This window comes from Poeciliopsis prolifica, unplaced genomic scaffold (assembly GCF_027474105.1).
Source record: "Poeciliopsis prolifica strain line A6 unplaced genomic scaffold, Auburn_PproV2 SCAFFOLD032, whole genome shotgun sequence".
In the NCBI taxonomy this organism is placed as follows: Eukaryota; Metazoa; Chordata; class Actinopteri; order Cyprinodontiformes; family Poeciliidae; genus Poeciliopsis; species Poeciliopsis prolifica.
Window position 1 is genome coordinate 3,137,903 of NW_026562407.1, and position 20,934 is coordinate 3,158,836.

At 39.2% G+C, this 20,934-nt stretch overlaps 1 protein-coding gene across 4 annotated transcripts in view; it reads right to left on the reverse strand.

Moving 5' to 3' along the window:
- Nucleotides 1–20,934, reverse strand: part of LOC129373234 (protein phosphatase 3 catalytic subunit alpha) — an 87,178-nt gene that overhangs the window by 44,100 nt on the left and 22,144 nt on the right. For all 4 annotated transcript variants that reach the window (XM_055051075.1, XM_055051076.1, XM_055051074.1 and 1 more), the window contains exon 2: nucleotides 3,190–3,390. In XM_055051075.1, the coding sequence (XP_054907050.1) occupies nucleotides 3,190–3,390 (201 nt within the window). The remainder of the gene's footprint in view (nucleotides 1–3,189; nucleotides 3,391–20,934) is intronic.

Below are 20,934 nucleotides of genomic sequence, written 5' to 3' on the forward strand. Positions count from 1 at the left end.
CCTCCATCCTGCCTCCATCCATCCTCCATCCTCCTCCATCCATCCATCCATCCTCCATCCTGCCTCCATCCATCCATCTATCCATCCTGCCTCCATCCATCCATCCTCCATCCTGCCTCCTGAGGTGTTTACCTTCAGCAGCCTGTGAGCTCCAGCCACCAAAAGCCGAATGATTACACATCCAGCTCTGTTTCATCACACGTCAACCTCTGTAAACACGGATCAGAACCAGAATGCAGCTTGTTTTAATCTCTTTGTTGATCGTCGCTGCCTCAAACCGCCAGACGAGACATTCCCCCCCCATCATGGTGGCCATGGTTAGCACTGGAGGCACACAAGGGTCATGCATTCATGAATTTAAGTGAGTGCATTTCCTGCCTAATGCGAACATGCGTCCTCTCTGGACTATATTGTGGAAATGATGTGGTATTAGGAAATGATGGGTTGCCATAGATCCCTGGAGTAGGGCTCTGCCTCTGATTACACCAACATCAAAGAGGCCTCATCAGAAAGTCTAATGGAGGAGCAGCACACTTGACCAGGCAGAAGGACAAGAATAGCCGCAGTGGATGCATGAATATGCATCAGCAGCCACCCCACAACGACGTGTTCATAAAAAAACAAAAAAAATAAATAAATAAAATTCAACTCCTGGATGAGAAAAATATCATCATTTCTAGAGCTAAAACAGCTATCCCCACTTCTGCTACTTTTATTTTATTTTTTTTGCAAAGATTTTTGCTTCAAGTCTTTTAAATCAAGGCATAGACATTTATTTTTATTCCCAGTGTGTCAACATTGCACAGGCTTGAGTGCATCTACTGTTCAACGGGCACATGTAGGCTCTCTTGGTGCACGAGCAAACAAGGACTGACGTCATTACAGCCAATCTGAGACCAGGATTGGACGTGCTTCGCAGATCTGTCACCTGATGGCATCAGCAGGGATTGCGGCCATCACAACTGAATCTAGATCACAATATTCATGCAATAAAGTTAATTTATTTCAGTAAATTAGCTCAAAAAATGAAACATATTTAAACGTGTTGAGTGTTTTACTTTATTAACTTGTATAATTATGCTAATTATGCAAGCATTTCATACAGAAGTTTTATTAAAACAAAGTTTAATGTTCACCTCAATCAAGGGGAAAACTGCTGACTGACTCAGCAGTTTTCCAGCACATTAATGGAAAGTTGAGTGGAGGAAAATACTGTGGCAGAAGTAAGATAAGTAATGAAAGATATTTGTGATCCTGTTTATGTCAAACAAAATTATTACTATTATTTTCATTTATTCCAGAACAGCAGCATGTTGGAGTAACTCTGTTATGTTCCTTTTGATTTTTACTTTTTTTTTTTTTTTGCTTTTCGACAGTTGGTAGTGATGCATAACCGTGGCAAAGACGAGGTATTGTTTTTACAACTCGGAGCGGTTGATTAGCATCTCACAGGCTCAGATAATAGCTGAACTACGACCCCGAGTTGCAGAGGAGGTTGAGGACTGACATGGATGCAAAGCAGCACCAAAGAGCAGAGAGAGAAGGACGAAGTTCGATCCATGTCTGCCATCAGTCAGAATGGTTGAGACTCACATCCCCGATTCTGTATCTTTACCAATTTTTCTAACCAAATCACCAATTAAAGTGGAGCAGCAAAAGCAAATGAGGTGGATTAGCAAACCTTGCCAACAACTGATGGTGTCATCCAGGAAATGTTAGTGTAAAATAGTTAATGAGCTGTTAGCATGTTATAGCAGGCGTGAAACTATTATATAGCAACAGGCTTCAGTCAGAGGCATTATTTTGATTTGTTGCAAGACTGACTGCTACAGGAGCTCGTTTCCTCCCTGATTTGAGTGGCGACATTTTTGAGCCAAATGAGATTTGAGTTTGTACCAATAGTTTAAATGAATAAATGTTTTGGTTGCCATCATCAATGAGGTTTGAAAATTAGGTTTTCAGTACAGAACATAAAAACAAAAAACATTTGTAAAAGGTTTCTAAGCTAATAGTAAGTGAGTGTTTTATTAAAAATGTAATTACTTCAAATATTCTGATGAGAAACTGAAGAAAACATCTGTGCTTCGACTACAAGCCTGCTATGGCTAATTACACAGCCTATGTTTGCCATTAAGGCCATAATTAGGTTAATTAGGATACGAAGCACTTAGAGCTAGCTAGTTATGGATCTTTGTGACTTTATTTTTTGAAAAACAGGGAAAACAAAGCAAAAAAAAAAAAGCTAATATGGGTAAACAATTTGTAATTTAACTTCCAGAGTCACACATCAGCTACAAGATAAGCAGGTCATAATTTACCACTGCTTTAATCAAATCTAATCTTGTGGAACATTTTTGAGTGATTGCAACCAGACCTGTGAATGTTGCGTTCCTTGTTTGAGATCTTCAAACACAAAAGAAAAGAAAAATTGGTTGTAAACACAACATTGTGGTCCACAGCCCTAATCATGTCCGATAGTGCCCTTTATGAAAGCGTCACTTTGCTGCATTTCTCACAGAAAAAGCAGCTCATGGGGAAAATCTCCAGCTGTGAAGTGCATCTGTGAGCAGAGACGGCGAGAGGGGGGAAGAAAAAATAAAAAAAAGAAGTTCAAAGCGAATTTCTCTGCACATTATCCAGATATTTTCTGATGTGAAAACAGCTTCAGTCAACAATCTAAATCACTGGCAATCAGAAAGCTATCCAAATGGAAAACTGAAACTGAGAACTGAAAGCGGAAAAGGAAAGTTAAACAAAACCTGCCAATCACACGAAACTGCAGTTACTTTTACTGACTGAATAACAAACTAAAACAGTTTTTACAGGGTGATACAGTGATCCATGGTGCCTTATGAAAGTATTCATACTTCCTCACATTTTGTCACACGAGTCCAACATACAGGTACTGTGTACATGTGAAGTGGGAGAAAAACTACTCCACAATTTCCAACATTTTTATAAGTAACACACTGAAAGGCACAGTGGGTATTTGTCTTGTTTACTCCAATACCATTGAGACTAATTTAACACAACTTGGTCGACTAACTAAAATGTTGCATGTGTAGTTTGTGGCAGAGAAGATAAAAGTAAAAATAACTTAATTACTAAAGTAAATTAAATATTTGCTGACCAGGCTTCATGATTTGGTGTTTGTTTATTTGGAGGGCTCATTTCGGGTGTTTTCCTGACCTGTCACAGGGGCCTCGATGTCCAGCAGGTTCTTCTCCGAGCGCAGGATGGCAGCGCCCTCTCCTATCAGCCTGAGGGCCACCGACTCCTCCACGCGCCCCTCCTTGGTTAGGTGAGCTTTCAGCACATCCACTTTGGGCTTCCCGTCGCTGTCAAACACCTCTTTAGCCGTCAGCCGGTGACTGGGGGGGAAGGGGACAGCTGCAGAGGAGAAAACGGAGGAGGAGGAGGAGAGGGAAGGGTCAGAAAAACAAAACAAAGAATAATAATTACACCCGATATTCTCTCATAACGTATTTACAGAGCCATTAATTTCAGCGAACAAAGGACTTATAAGGATAAACCGGAGTCGATGAAGAGCGACATTTAAGCCGTTTGATTAGCAGGTACGCTCCATGTTCCCCGCGGTTCGACTCCCTGCAGGAGGTCACCGCTGCGCTTTCAGCTCACCCTCGGAGACGACTTAGCACACCGCCGCTGTGATCCGTGACTCATTTCATTTTCAATATTTATGACAGAGCCGCAGATTTGCTGGTTTGCTCTGCAATATTCGCAGCTAATGAGATGGCACTTCTGACAGTGAATCAGAGAGCCGAGACATCTGTTGTTGTACTTACATAAAAAGCCGCTCGCCTGAGGACGAAGCCTAAACAACGCGCCTGGGCTTTGAGTGCGCGCCGCGCGAACACGCCGCGTTTTCAGCGTTTGCAATGGACAGATGCAGACCTGCTGCTGGGTCCAAGAAGTTCGATTCAATTCAACTCCTGAGAGCACTGATGGCATCGTAAAAAATTAAGACTAATCAAATCTTCGGCAGTCCATTACTGTCAGTAATAAGAGCTTTTAAAAGACGGCGCTGCAGATCGACTGCACAACGTTTAAAGCAACAGATGCACCGAAACAGCCGAGGCAGAATGCACTTTAATAACACCCGCAGATAAGAAACAAAGTCACTTTTTTGTTGTTCTAATGTTTTAAAGTCATTAAATTTGTATTTTTAATTAAATAAACTTCTTTATTGATCAATAAATGCTAAAGTATTCATTCCTCTTTAGTTTTTCACATTTAAAACAACCGAAAACTAAAATGCACTTTGTTGGGATTTTATGTTTTAGAAGTGGAGCATAACTTCTAAAACATTAGAAAATTATTGACAATATTATCTTTCTTATTCATAAACCTATAAAGAGTGCTGTATAAATTAATAAAGGCACATTTTACTGCAGTTACAGCCACAAATATTTTGGAAAAGCCTTGGTCTTAGTTTGTGGGACACATTTAGTGCCAACTTTAATTTTTGTAGGTATTTTATTATTGTTATTTTTTTGTAGAGCAATACATAAACAAAAAATTTCATTCGAAAGTTATTATTAAATAGTTAATAAATACTCCAAGTTTTTCATTTTTAACAAGACATGATAAACACAAGTTTAAACAGTTTGTTTTTAATGGAATAATTACCTTCACTATCAATAAATGTAGCAGTGATATTTTTAATACCTCTTTTTCTTGTTTGTCTTGTCATATGTTTTTATTTTTAAAAAATTATTTTTTTGCATTATTTAGGAGTTTTTCTTCATTTTAAGACCTAAAAATGTAAATGAAATGGTAAATTTGATTAATAACACAATTCCTCTAGCAGATATTTATCAAAACCTGGAGGTTTTCGCCACAGTTGGCGCTCGGTGAGTTTTATTTAGCTGGACTGACAGGAAAACGGCTCTTTGGGTCGTAAAGATCCAGCTTATGTGCACAGCAAAGTCCTGCTTTGGCCGTCGGAGAACAGGTGGTCTGATAGTGAGATTAAATTACACACAGAGGGACTCTACTAATTAGGTGACTTCTGAAAGCAGTTTGGGTTTTATTAAGCAGTCTCAGCATTAAATGGGGTGAATAGAAATGCATTCAATCCGTTTCAGATTTTACTTGCAAACGCATTTAAAAACGCATGCATGATTTTGCCACTTTGTGCCATCCTGTCACATAAAACTCCAATAAAATATGTCAAAGTGTGATAAATGTCCCTCGTGTCACTCAGGTCCAGCTTGTAACTCAAGGATGTCTGAGAAGTGAGTAACAAATACTGTGTAGTTAACAACTATCACTCCCAAAGGTGAGATCGGCTGTAATCACACCAGCGCTTCATCTGCGTCACAGTGCGCTTGCTGACAGAAAATATTTGCAATCTAAGCTGCAGTAATTTGAACTTCCACACGGAAGCATGTTGAATTACATATTTAATGAAGTTGCACGCTTGCGTCCTGGATCCCATGCTAAGCTCTCTACAGTCACAGATACGCACTCAAACGGCCTGAATGTTTAAGGAGGAGGATAAACAGAACCGTTGCTCTTCCTTTTAAAGTCACATTACATTGAATGTTCTGAGAGGGAATGAAAAACTGTCTTACAACAATAAATGACTAATGGGCTTTTTCTCAAATCAAGATCTATCCCCACGATCCGGCCTGATCTGGCCTCCTATGAGCACCTGCTGCACAACTCGGCTCGGGGCCTCTGGGCTTTGGACGCCATAGAGGAGCACAATCTCTACAAACTAGGGCCCCTGAGATGCTGAAGAGACACAGGGTGAATGCTCTTAAACACACTTGTTGGGCTTTTTCTCTGCAAAGTACAAATGACAGCTGATCAAAAATCTTTAGAAAATCAGTCTGAGCACTAATGTCAGTGATTGTTATTCAAAGAAAATGTAACAACTTCAGAGTCCAAACACACTGGAGTGAATATATTTTACTGACACTTTCCATTTTAAAGCACTCAACTATTCATTATCAGCTTATTTTCTTTCAGGTTATTGGCATTCTAATAAATTAATGGGTAAAAGTAATGATAGTGAAAAGTATTAAAGTCTCTGAAGATTTTATATTCCGCCCGTTTCCTTTAATTACGATTTTGATCAGCGTATGAGACGGCTGACTTATGAAATATGAGAGGTTATAACTCCAGATGAACCCAAAATAACCCTGAGTGTCCGCCTGCTGGAAGATAATATTTATTAGAGTGGCATAAGGAGATTTCCGGACAGCTGAATATGAATAAACTACTGAAAACTTATCAGTTGTTGACTTGCAGATTTCCAACGTTCTCCTGACGGGTTGGAACCGACACTTTACCGGTACGAAACGATGTGCAACAGGTAACGCGACCTGCACTCGAAAATATGCATTTAATATCATAGTTTCATTTCCAAATTCTAACGAAAGAGCTGAAGTACCCATGCCATGCCACTAGATGGCAGTGAGGTAGACATGGTACTTTAAAATGCTAAAAGAGAAACATTCAGCGCACATATGCCTGGTGATGATTGCTAGACTTCTTGGCAAAAGAGTCAAACAAAACAAAACAAAACGCACACAAGACGTTAAAAGCAGCATTGTTGTTGTTACCAACAGTAGAACATCAACCAGAACCATTAGTTTTCTTTTTCTTCTCCTCCTTCAATTGGAGGAATTAAATTGAACATTCAAACATGTATTGTTTTTTCTTGTTTGCATTTAACAAACAAGGAAAAACAAAAGCAAAACTAAAACAGGTTTAAATGTTTGGATCTGCCAATCACCAATCAGGAGCAATCATTAAAAAAATAAAGAAATCACATAACTGGCTTATTCTGATCTAATTAGTTGGTGCATTTCAGGTCTACATGTTCTGTTTTATTATTTCCTTAAAAACAATACAGACAATACAGAAAGTATCGTTTAGGAATATTGTAATAAAAATCTACCAAAACATTCACTAAAGAATCAGAAATTTAGTTTTTCTAATTTCTTAGATTTGAAAATGTCTTTTACTTCATATTTAGAAAATATTCATGTAAAAAAAAAATCTCAAATTTACTCACTACTACTAAAACTCACAGATTTAGAAAGTACTTTTTTTTTAATCCTCAGATTTAAAAATCTCGAAATTTAGAAAGTACTTCTAAAATTCTCGGACGTAGAAAGTATTTTCCTGAAATCTGAGTTTTAGAAAGTATCGTTTGCCAATGTCAGAGTCAGAAAGCGATTTTGATTATCTCAAATCTCAGATTTAGAAAATGTTTTTAAAAGTTCGTCTCAGCAGAAACTCTGTTCCCTTATGGGCAAGAGGTGAAACATTAAAGATTATTATCACCAAGTTTTAGAGTGAATGATCATGGGGCTGTTTCTGACTGGTGTTTTTATGCTTTCAGGTTTATTTTCAGTTCATTAGATTTGATATCAACCCCACCGTTGTTGGTGGTTTTGACCCATAAAGGGGTCCTGGCTCCAACTTTGGGGCCTCCAGCTCATGATGGTGTTCAGCTGCAGTGTGGTTTGGTGCCCGGTCAGAAGGAGCAGAGCATGCTGATGTTCTGCACACTCTGATGTCTGTATAAAAGCCCCTTTAATGGCCATAATTATTCTCTCCTTAAACATCAAAGCTCTGAGTAAACTGATCAACAGAAGCCACATTGTCCATATGACTAATGTGGGGATTTTTAAACCGGCATTAAGGCACTTTCTTACAAGATTCTGAAAACAGGAAAAAAGAAAATTAAACACGAGTCATATTGTAAATTTAGGTTGAAAACATCACGGTGATTCAACAATGAATATAACAGACTTTCTAAGTAGTTTAGAAATTACTTTTGTCAAAGATGACCAATGTAGGATAAGTCTGTGGGCTACACAGAAAAGCCATTGCACAGCGCATATAGCGGCAAAACCAGCTGACCAATCGTATCGGAGCTCAGATCGGGTTGCTAGGTGATGGGTGGAACTCTGCTGGGGTTGCTAGGGAACGGGGCAGGCTTGGCTGGGGTTGCTAGGCGACGGAGAGTGGCTACTGATTTGTAACGTTGCGTTCCAAAGGTTTTTGAAACGCCTTATATTCCAGAAATTAAAAGCATTAAATTATTGCCAGAAAACAGCGAGATGTTTTTTTGTTGTTTTTTTTTAAGTGCTAAGGCAGATTTTTTAAAATCAGCGGTAGAAACTTAAATGGAAGCACAAAAACATACAAAATGTGAGTTTTGGATACTACGTCCACTTTTAGAGTATTCTGTGTTAAAATGTCGGTGTTAAAGGTCATTTTAATGTCTTAAAATGAGTTTCAAGCTTGATAAAATAAATGTAAGCTAAAAATAAACAAATAAATAAACTACCGCCGGATTAAGAACCTGGACTTCCCAGTCGAAGAACTGTTCAGATGATTATATCTATATTTATTAGAGTTGTACAATATCATAAGATATGATGATGCTCATAATCATCATTGGAAGATTATAGCGCTATATGATGATAAATGAGCAATATATGAAACACTTCAGTACTTGAAGTGTTATAAATTTACGTTAAATATCTGTAATAAATGCCTTTAATACCCAAACCTCACGTATAAACCTTGCGGCTGACCACAGCGGTGGAGATATTGTGTGATGGTAGTGGTAAAAGTGAGATAACAGCAGCTGATACTCAAATTGCAATTTACAGTAATAGTATCACAATTACATTTTTCTGTTGAGAAGCCAGTCAGGCCTATAAGACATTTCTCCTGGCAATTATCCCACTTTAATTGATCAATTTTGTCATCTGGGAAAAGTGCATCCAGGTACTTTCCTTTCTTCTTTGAGACAAGTTGCGTCACGCTGTCTCTCTTAGACGACTGTGTACTGGAGACACATCTGGCCAACTGTGATATTACCATGATATGTTTGAATATTTTAAAAGGCGCCAATTGTGGATGTTCACCCTGCCGTGGTCCTCCCCTTGTGCCTGGTCTCCGTCTCACTCAGAGTAGCAAGGGAGAAAAAAGGAGCAAAAAATACAAATTATGTCTGCAATTGTGCGTGTCAATTAATGAACCCAAAATACTGAAGAGCACAATCACAGTTATGTAACAGAATAATGCCAGATAAGCATAAATTTCCTTTCCTTTGGATGGATAGGATGATCCAACAGGACACTCGACTTTACAATGACTTTCACAGTAAAAGGCTGTACTTTTCTCTCTGTGTGCTTGTTAAAATTTAGAAACCAGACAATTCATTTCAGGTTTTCCACAATCCAGGTAGAGGACATAGGAAATCCATGGAAGACGTCACATGGGACCAAAATTTGATTGGACATCCCCCATCGCCTCTTCATAAACTAAAACTGAGAATCCTCATCTGTGTTATGAAGCGTTTGTTGCTTGAAAAGTAGCAATGGTTCAAATAAACTCTACAAAGTGAAATGTACAAATGTTTGCACTATTAACATGCAAAGTACAAACACCTGTGGTTCATCAACTCAATTATTGAATCATATGGAGCTAGAAAACCGATTGTAGCTCCTGCCTCGTCTGAGAAGCTGATCGAATCACTGAGAAGCTGATCGAATCACTGAGCGGAAAGTTTAGTCTGGTACCTAAAAATCACATTGCAAGACTGTGCAGAGATAAAATCTGTTATTCTAAAGTAAATAAGTCCAATTTTACCACTGCTACTATATTTGTATTATGTTGCCATCTGGGCAACCATGTAGAGATTCAATTTCATCCATGACTTTTTTAGTTTTCATAAAGAAATATTATCGGTAAGTAAAAGAAACATGCACAATAACATGCTGAGTACAAGCAAACGAGGTGACTGGAGATGATCACCGTTTCCAACAAGAGGACAGCTTTCAGTCACATTCATTGTATTTCGGATGTTCTATCCTTCCTAAATTACTATTCTAACATAATAGTATCTGACAACAGCAATAAGCCAGGATAGATGCTGTTTATGCGAACGGATTGCTCTGTTTCCTGCAGTCATGACAATGGAGACTCTGTGAATTTTTCTCCCGAGGAATTTCTAGCAGGCCTCTTATTAACGAGGGTAACACCCCTCTGCCAAAAACATTACATAGCACATTGTAATGGTGGGCCGTGTGCTAAAGAAAACTCTCATGACAAAAAAAAAAAAGAAAGTGTGAGCAAAGGGGAAAAGATCAAGATCAGGTCGGAGGCTGAAAAATCAAAGTCATTCATGCCTCAAAAGAAAAAAACTTGCAGAAAATCTGTCTCTCCTGTCTGCCTGAAACTTGAGTGAGTCAGAAATGGCCTCCATTACCTTCATTAATTTCATCATTGCCCTTCGGTTACATAATGAGGAAATTGCACCAAAAGCTAAAATTTAACGTGAGAGCGAAATGACAAAAGTGTAAACCGAGGGTCTGGGCAGCTGAAAGGTACAGGGGAAAAAAAAAAAGACAAAATCTGGGGTCTAATTTAACTTTCTGTGGTAATTTGTCTCAGATTAGCATTGTAATTTCCGAGTTCCAAATGAAAACCATCCATCAGTCATTAGGTTTAAGACCAGTAAAACCTCTGGATGTCTGGCGGGTGTGCTAAATAAGCTTTAAAGTTTATTTAACGGCATCGCGCCATCCCGCATTCGCTTTGCTTAATGGCAAATTTGAATGATTTGACGAGTCTAAGGTCATTACTCTCAAACCTCGGATCAGTAGACGACTTTTTGTTCACGCAGCGAGTGGGAGAAAAATACAAAAGAGCAGACTCTGAGGTGTGAATTTCTTTTTATTTTAAGTCTGCGCCTCGGTGCGCCGCCGAGCTGAAACTGTCGAGAAAAGGAGGGAGAACGGGCAGCTCGAAATGTTGAAACTGGTCGCAGTTCAAAGCTAATACACCTTTCTCTGAGAAATGAGGCAGCAGGAGGCGGGCCGTTATGTGGTGCTGGTCAGATGGGTTTAATTGGAGAAAGTGAGATACTGTTGCGGCGCTCTCAGGGCACTTGGTTTCATTTACCCAAGAACATGAAGTGTAAAGTAAAACTCACATAATTTAGTCTACAGGGTAAAGAGACACTAAACCCCCAAGACCCTGCAAAGACAAGTAGGTACAGACAAATGGATGGATGGATGTGGAGACGTTTCTCATTAGATCTGAATATTAGCAATATTACTATTTTCTCTTTAATGTGCATAAAAGTCCTGATGAGAAACTGTATCAACTCAATGTGAGATCACAATTCAAGATTATGAAAGATTTGAAGGTGTCATTTTTGTTTAAATGAAATAGAATAGAGTAGAAATATCCTTAGACATATTTACACAAAAAACAGAAGTTACAGCTGGGGGTGGACATTTATTATATTATTTATCATTTATTGTGATAAATTTCTCATAAGTTCCAATTATGCTTAAAACCCCCAAAACTGTGTGCAGTTTACGGATATAAATCACTTCTTTATTGCTACTAAAGAAGCGCATTACAGATTGTAGTTTCTTAAAAAAACAGTATTTGTGGTTGAGGCCTGATTGAGGTTCATTCACAGCCATTCAGATAACTAAAAAAGAACTAATAAAGCGATATAATAAATATAATAATAAAGCGTAATATAATTACCACAAAACGACAGTAAAATATTGTGATTTTTAAAAACATAATTCTAAGAAATATGCAACTAAGTACGATAACTTTAAAAAATGTACAAAATGCGCATATTTGTGAGCAAAAGACCATTTACAAGAAATGAAAACGCTGCAAACACTTTCCTGGTTGAGACCTCATTGAAAATTATGCAAATTATCAACCTGATATTTTCATTTCAGATTATCATACAGTCAGAAAAATTACACCCATCGTTGCAGCCGGTTCTGTCGCTACATAAACAACTGGAACCACCCAGCCTCCTTGTGTAAACACCCTGCAGAAGAAGAGCTAATAGATACAAACGTCTTGAGCTGCCAAACCGACACGAGCCGCTAAAAAAAGCCGTACGATTTAAAAATGTAACATCGTATTTAACTGGCTTGCTTAGATTTAGAAAGAAATTTAAAAAACTTTTACGATCAGAGAATGACAACAGTCTTAAAAAGTGTTTAAAAAAAACAAAACTAAAACATTATAGATTCACATGTGGCTCAAGAGCCGCAGGTCGCTGACCCCTGGACTAAAAATCAAACAGAGGTCACTTTACACAAAGTATAGGATGACACAGGTAATTTGGCTGCATCAGAAGGCATTAGCATGCAAAGGCAAACGTTTGTTATTTTACTCTGAGCAAAGGAAAAGCAGAGGGAAGATCTCCATAAGAACTGACATGAAAGGTACGAATCGAGTGACACGTAGCGCCGATGGTTTGCGTCGTCGCCTCGACATGAAAAATTAAAACGCGAGCGCATAATAACATCGGATTACCCAACAACAGAAAAATCAAACCACATGGTTGTTCTGTTCAGACACCTTTTGGTGATGAGCCACCCTCTGCGCGCGCTGCGTGCACAGCGCCGTGCGTGCAGCGCTCTCCGCCGACAGCCAGAGTTTGTTAATTAAATTACATAACAGTAGTGAATTAGAGTGGGATAGGAGAACAGGATTAGCAGAATGCATGAGCTTCTGTGGGCGGCAGGGAAAGAAAGGACAGGCTGTGCCCCAAATAGTACCACAACTTCAAATCTGATGCAGCAGCAGCAGAGAAGCTGTGTTTTGTATTACAGCATTCAGATGGTGGGTGGCTGATTTACTCGTCATGCATTATGCAAAAGATCGAGATCGCATGGCTTTGTTCCCTGACGAGGATGAGCCGCAGCACCTGAACCTTTATATGCACATGGGAATAAATCATCTGCCAAAAGCTCCAAGTCACACATGGAGAAATGTTAAAATCAAATTAAAATCCTTTAATCTCCACGCGTCATAAACAAAATAATAGGCATGATAAAATCTTGGCAGGTATATTAACCTTTGTATATTAAGTCATATTGCGACAATAAATGCAACGACAGAGAATTCAGATGTAGCATAAAACAGCCTGAAAGTAAAGGAAGAGTCTAAATATACAACTATTCAATATGTTGAAGTGGAAAACAAGCTGCTGGATATACAAACCACAAAAAAAAGTACACATTTACACTTCAGGGTTAGCTGTTTAAAATATCTTTGTTTCATCTAAAAGAAAAACAAGGTAATAAACACATCGTTGCAGTAAACAGACAAATGCAAAGTTTTCGCTCATTCATTTGGCTCAGACACAAAAACTAAATCAAAAATTGACACACATTTCTGAAAATTGTATTTTTCTAAAAATATGAAGTAGGAAAATTATCACAGCGTTGGTATTTATTTGTTTTATAAAATCATAATTTCACACAGTCTTCATTTGTGCAAATCTGTCCATCATTAAGGTTAAACCCTTAAAAAAAAAAACTTCTTTTTTTTTAACTATTGACTCAAATTACAACTACAAAATTATTAAAAAGCATCTTTTCTGGCTTTGATTAGAAAGAAAGTTAAATGTGGTACATACTAACTTCCTGCCCTCCTCCCTCATTCTTAGCATTCAGTATCTGCATATTTTTCATCCTTGAAATATCAAAATCTGTTTGCAACTAAATACAACCATCTAAGGGGAAAAAAAATCTCGAAATATGCAAGACTTTTAAAGCTCTGAAAAGAATGATTAAATACAGTTGAGATAAGCAATGAAATACATCCAACTGTTGGCGTTACATATGAATATATGTAACGTCATAAAAAGTCATAAAAGACTAATAAGTCATATAAGACTAATAAAAGACAAATTACCTGTGTCATCCTTCCTGCAGAAGGTGTTAATGACATCAAGGCAACATCGACTGGATCACTGGAATCCTTAAAGCCTAATTAGAGTGAATGTTTTACCATCGTGGTGCCAATTTTATCACCCATATTGTGGAGTTGAGGGATTTTTTAAATGTTTTATTGCTTCATCTTTGCATAATCAGTGACCTGGTATAATCTGGTTAAGGTTAAGTTGAAATAATTTTATAATTTAATAAAAGATCAGATAATTTATCTTCGATTAGATTGATCTTTTCTGTTAAAGTACCGTTCTTCATGTTTACATGAATCTTGTTTTTTAAGGCTGAAAGCCTCACTGCACATCTTTGCATATTTCTGGGTCGCTGCCCTAATGCAGCCACAAAGTCTGCATGACTAAGTATCACAAGGACCCACATGAAGGTGTATTCAATTAACCTAAAGGGCGTTGAGGACACATCTGCTCAGCCGGAGCTGACCACAGATTCAAAAAGCTCACAGGCAAAAAAAAAAAAAAAAAAAAAAAAGTAAAGTAGAAATTGGCGTGAACTTCTTTAGCCTGCATTAGTCGGGACAGAAGCCAGTTCTGAACGAAGCGCTTAGAGCAGCATAAGCTCTGAGTCTGCTGATTTTATCCGTGTGTGGTTGTGAAAACGGACAGAGGAACGGGAAGGAGAGCGACGCCAACAACGTCTACCTTCCAAGAGACAGAAAGGAAATCAAACATTTAAAAGGCTGCTGGCACACAGCAGCGAAACCCTGAGTACCGAGCCGCATCGAGCCGTGAAGACGTGAGGCTCGTCATTCCTGCACACGTTATCTCTGCATCAGAAATAATACATCTTTAAACGATTCGAGCCAAAAGCTTGCCAAAACTTTGTATTTGGTGTAATTTCTTCACTCCTTTTATTCAAAAGGTTCAAGACTAACAAGTGGAAGATTAAGTTTACTTTTTATGCTGCATGTAGGCACTGCAGTATCATCACCTCACTTGGTGAAAATGGATATAAAAAGCTTAAATTAGATGATAATTATGGAGACCTGGTGGCTGCAGCGATCTCACAGTGAGCTTTGGAGAGTTTATTACCTCCATCCTCCTCACTGTGTGTGGGGTTCATATGAACTCTGGTCTTCATCCAACCTTTTCTGTTATTTTAAACAAACGTTGCTGCTTTGACAGCAGGTTGGAACATCTTCAGTATTTTCCTATCGCAGTTTTACCAATTGATGAGTGAACATTACATGAATGGCGGGCCGACTTTAAGGAGTAACCAAAAAGATGAGAGTCTTGGACAAGAGTGTCAACGTTTATTCATTTCAATAAAAGATATTTGGACGTTACAAAGTCGTCCAAATCCTAAAATCCTTTTCTCGGAGGCCCTAGAACTAGAAAGCTGTGAGTTGCGTCTGGCTTCCATGTGGAAACGACGTTTTAGTACGAAAATGTTTTTTGCTTCGTTTTTTTCCAGGTTCCAGAATGGAAATTTCATCCTCAGGTATTCATGTTAACTGTGAAAACACTAAAATTTCAGTCCAACAAGCCCGAACACATCTTACACCTTTAGAGCATTCAATAAGCTCAATATGCTTATTTGTTTCATTCTGAGGAAGGATTAAAAATCCAGAAGCAAAGTGTTTGCTCAACTTTGCTGGCTTAGTGTTATGATCGTGAGGTAATTAAATCCAACTGTGGGAAGATTCTTTGTCTTTAGCTTGATTTAGTTGAAAACTTAACGCATGTGGGGGTGTTTTTTTCACCAACTTTCTCCTTGTTTTTTTTTTCCACCACACATAATATGAATGTAAACATGTTGCTCCCATATAACACAGTGAACAGTACAAACTAACATTGACGAAGCAAAGCAAGAAATCAAAGATTATATGCCGCAGTTTTAATTTTGCAGGAGATTAATGGGATTGTTTCAGCGGTGTCCTTATTCCTGGTTTGGTTTTGCCAGATTTTGTAATTTTCCGTTCTGACCCCGACTCTCTGTCTGGAAGCGCTCCACACATGAACCAGATCCCTTCAGATCACTGAAGTCCAGTCAAAACTCCTTCAGGGGATCATTCCTGTGCACTCTGAAAGCTGTTGACCATCGCCATCATCTGCTGCAGAGATGTAAGCTTTTACATCATCATCAACAAACAGGAGAGATAAAAGTGAGTCAAGGGGTTGCCAAGGAAACAGCGCAGTGGAGTCTTAATCTTTCGTCCATCAAAATGCTGGCGAGTCCCTGGCAGCACGTTGCGTTCGGCGTGGATTTGTTTCTCCTCTGCTTACCTGGTGCTAAATGAGACACCCGGCGCAACGACAGCTGTTCACTACATTAACATGTCTTTGCACAGCTTCCTGTCGATGGTAGTGATGTAGGTGTGCGGCTTATTAAAACAGACAGGCTGCGTGCCAAATACCGCAACAGCGTAACTGACAACAATCCTGGTCACCAGGGTTATCTGAGGAAACGGCCCGGAGCCGCGTTTTTAACAGCCGACCGCGATGACGGCATGAGCGATAAAGTAAAAAAAGAAAAGAGCAAGTCTCGATTCCGCCTCAACAGGTTTTAGCAGATAAATGTGGATAATAAATGCAGAAGCATAAGATGGAAACTCGCTGCAGCTCTGAGAGCATTCTGACTACCTCTCTGAGTAATTAGTGGGGTTAGGGCTGAAGCGTGGGAGGCTGACGTGGGAGAATGTAGGAACGGATGAATGTTTATGCATGTGAGGATGGATGGAGGGGAGTAGGCGGCGGAGTAGGCTGCGGTGGGGGTTGGCGAGGTATTTTCTGAGGGATGTCCGTGTAGTGAGTTTCCGTTTGGTGTGTGTGTGTGTGCGTGCGTGCGTGTGTGTGTGCTACAGATCAATGGCTCAGTGAGCGGCCGCTGGGGACCCGAATCACACCAGGCAAATGACTGCAGTAATTTGGAACGGGTCCAGGTGAGGGGCATGAGTCAGGCGATCGATCAGCGACATAAAAATGCATCGAAATGGACGCGAACAAAAAGAGAGGAGAAGAAGAAGGAAAAAAAGAGCAGCCATCTGCCAATATAACACCCCACCCTGACTCACAGTCCAGTGATGGGATGTCCCTGCAGATTTACAGTTCTTACAGTCTACCGCAAATTATAGGTCATGCTCCGATGGCAGCCATCGCAGTGTCTGAAAAGCAACGTTTAACAGAAAAAGCTATCACATCTCCTCTTAGCAGAAAGGGCAGCACTAAATGGCGATGCATTATGGTTCTTCTGAGTGTCACGTTTCTGTACTGGAGTACAGTTACATAAATCCTTGCAATATAGTATGTTTTTAACTTAGCATAAGTCACGACCAAATATCGAAGCTAATATACAGGAAATTTTTCTGTTTATTGCTGAAGATTGCAAAGAATCTTTGAGGTTTTAGTAACTTGCAGGACATTGAGCTAATGTATGCAGCTGACGCAATCTGAGTAATTGTTTTGCTTTCCAGACTAATTATTTGACCCACACAGGAAATAGATAAAACGGACGTGACTGGAAGAGATTTGAACAATTAGTCAACAATATCAGAAAGACTCGACCACAGGAAACACGTCTGACGCCACATTTTGTTGCATCGCAAAAGAGCGCAACTGAATTATGAAAAGTAATATATTTTAATAATGCCAGTAAAAAAAACTATTTAAATAGATTCATTACACACAGAGGGGGATGTGCTGTTTGGCTGAGATGAAAACCACAAATTAAATTTCTTAGACAATTTGAATATTATATAAAACAATATAAAGAAAATGTATTTTTAATCAGTGAAGTTACTTTTTGTCAGGTAAACAGCAAGACAATGGCTGACATGAGTCCCTAAAACAACAGATTCTTTAAAAAAGTGATTTCTGGGAAAACATAAAAACTGTAATTAATGCAGTGAGTAAGGTTTTATTTGTCTTTATGCCAAATAAAACCTTACTGTTTGTGTTTTTTTTTTAAATGATATGAATGTTTAAGCAAACATCATTCAGTTTTTTTAAGAATCACTACAGAATTATCCAGTTTTGACTTATTTTTTTAATTATCATTATTGTTTTTAGGTTTTGACTTGAGAAAAAACCTATTTTTGAAACTCACAATTAAAATTATTTAACCACATGTGAGAGTTAAAAGGATCTGTGGAGCCATAGAGTGAAATACACAGGTGTGGAAATTCATAATTAATTTTATTTTTTGTTTCTGTTGTTTTGTTTACTTATTTTAGATATTTAAAATGTCTTCCAGTTCCAGTGTTAAATGTTTAATGGAATTTAAAGTTTATTGATCTTTCAGAAATTACTCTCATTAGCACTATTATCATTTATCGCAAGAACTTCTGGGGCAATTTATCGTCCAGCAAAATGTGTTGCCCATCCATCCCTTGCATGGTGTATAAATTATGCATGGTACAATGTCAAATGCACAACAGGGCAATGCTGCAGTGTTGTTTCTTTTTTCCTACACCACTGAAACTCCAGGTAGGCATACAGAGCGTGATGGGGTTGAAGATGCGACAGTCTGATTTTTGTGAAGCTAAGCTAAACTGGCAGAAGATCAGAACAGAGGAGAAAAACGCCCCAAAACTCCTCATGGATTTCAACGGCTGCTGAAACGTTACCACTCTGGCATTTTTTGCAAAAGCCGCTCTGACAGGTCTTGAAGAAGATATTCCCCACTCGATCCTGCACCCCTCCCGTCCCTCCTCCTCTTCCTCCTCCTCCTCGTCTTCCTTCTCCTCCTTCACAATACCGTGTCACAGGATTAGCTTTCATTAGAGAAGGCGCTGTAATCAGCTTTGGAGCATGGCGGAGACGGAACAATGAACGAGGCTGAAAGGATCAGGAAGACGGAGCGCTTTAGCGCCGTGTTCAGCTGTATGCAGGCTGTTGGTAACCTGTGGCACACAGTGCAGAGATAATGTCACTGCAGCTTATCTGCATGGCCCCCAGTGTTGTGTACCTTGCCTTAAAGATCACTTTAATGACAGGGAAAGCAAATAAGAGAGCCGCCGCAAAATGTTAATTACTTTATTTGTCTTTCAGGGTCCTGACACGACTAGGTGTTCTTATTCAAGGATGAGTTCCTGGTGAAACATTTAACATTTGCAGCAAAAGGCATCTGTGGCAACATTCCTCATATTTTTCTTCCTTTCGCCAACAAAAAGTCGGTTTAATTAGCTAGTTTTTAATAAGCTATATCTCTGTGATGGGCAACTTTTGTTTGGCACGTCAACAAAACTACAGCTTTTTATAATTTTTGCAGTATTATCAATCTAGAGATTGTTAATATGGCACCTCAACATGAGGACAGACCATAATTGTCAAGAACAAATGTTTATTCATGGAGTCATTAACTTTCTGAATGTTCAAGATATTTAGAGTATAGTTAAATTAGTATTATGTGTTCATCAAATGAAAACAGTATTTTCACTAGATTATAAAAGGCGCCGGAACAGGGGGGTCCAAAGGGTCATTGGCCCCCCCACTTTACGGCCCTGCCTGCCTGCTGTTCCCGTCAGACATTTACACAGGCTACACACAACTCTGACAATCTGTGACTAACATTTCTCTGTGTTTATATACAGACAGAAGCACAGAGAAAACCTACAGCATTGAGATCTGGACCAAATCTAAGGCTCCAGATCTTAGCAGTCACACAAAGGTTTACACACATGCATGTCATTGTTGTGAGCCAGGCCTCATAATTCTGCACCAGAAAATGCAAGACTGTGAAAATTCAGACCTAAACAATGGCTGATAATTACCATTATGAATTTTTAACATAATTCTGAGCCACTAAAGTGCATCACATTGAAATTAAGCATTAAGCATAGACAGAAATTGCTGTCAATGCTCCACAAAAAAAGTTACTAGCTATTAATTGTTCTTTCCTTTCATTTTCCTCCTTCGTGTTCTGATCTTCTGACAACATTGCCAAGAAACTTTAAAATCCATCCATTACCACTCCTGTAAACAATGCGTTGCTGCGTGACGTCAAAGTTGTTCTTCTACACATATGGATCGGTTTGGGGATGTAAATTGTTCACACAGATGTCTGATTGTGGTCAGTAAGAACGAGCACAAAAATTTTGTTTTTAACTGAGCATCAAGACCTGCTGCGTGAACGTAGCCAAAGTGTACGCCCACAAACTGGTTCCAAGAGCGAAAATCCATACGATCTTCAAAATACCACATCTTAAAGAATCGCTTTTAGATTAAACGGATCCGCTGTGCCGAATTCATCCTGAGCTACGACTCCATTACTTCCCCAGTCGGTAAAACATAAAATCACACAATTTGCTTGGACTCAACTTGGGTCCAAAACCCATTCTTGTACCGTACAGAACCACCTTTGTGCGGAGCTTCAACCACTCTCAATCATGCTGTCAACTGCCGCTTGTGTTAGGAAGGACTGACGACACAAGTCTATCGAGACCATATGTCCCCACTAGCCCTGGAGAGTCCTGCAAGCGCACCGGCAGCTCGTGCACAAAGCCTTCTTCTTGTTGGTGGCTTGTTCTGTGCGTGAGCGCTGACATGCTGTCGGGTGGCTGGACATGACACAGATCCGCGGCATGCAGTTCAGCTGGGGTAAAGGCTGCAGTGACACAGTCAGAAATCTTGACTTCAAAAGCATGTGAAACTAAATACCATAATGATAACATGTCAGGCAAGCCAAAATATAATTCTGTATTCCAGCAGAATTAAAGCAGGCAGCTTGACAGGAACATCTGCACGAGAGCTTTGAAATGTTTGTCGAGTGTTAGCTCACTAAAAAAATATTACATTTTGCACCTGGTTTTGTTTTTTTGAAGCTGCAGCTAAATATATTTCCGTCTGCCTCACTGCTTGCAGTAGTTAACCAGCTAGAGTCACGCTGAAGCAGACTTTCCAGCCCCCCTTTTAAATATTTAAAACCTCATATCTCATAAAGCATGTAGGCCTCAGGGGAGAGCTGGCAAAATAAAATTCGGCTTGTTGAAAACATTTGTTCCAGGTGTCTTGGATGAAATAGGGAAACATTATATTATGTTTCACAAAATGTAGTGTTAGATTTAGATCCACCCTGCCACCGAGCGAGTGGCAGGGTGAACCCTGGATGGAGGTGGATGCCAGACCATCGCGAGGCAAACAACAAAACATACAGACACACACACACACACACACACACACACACACACACACACACACACACACAC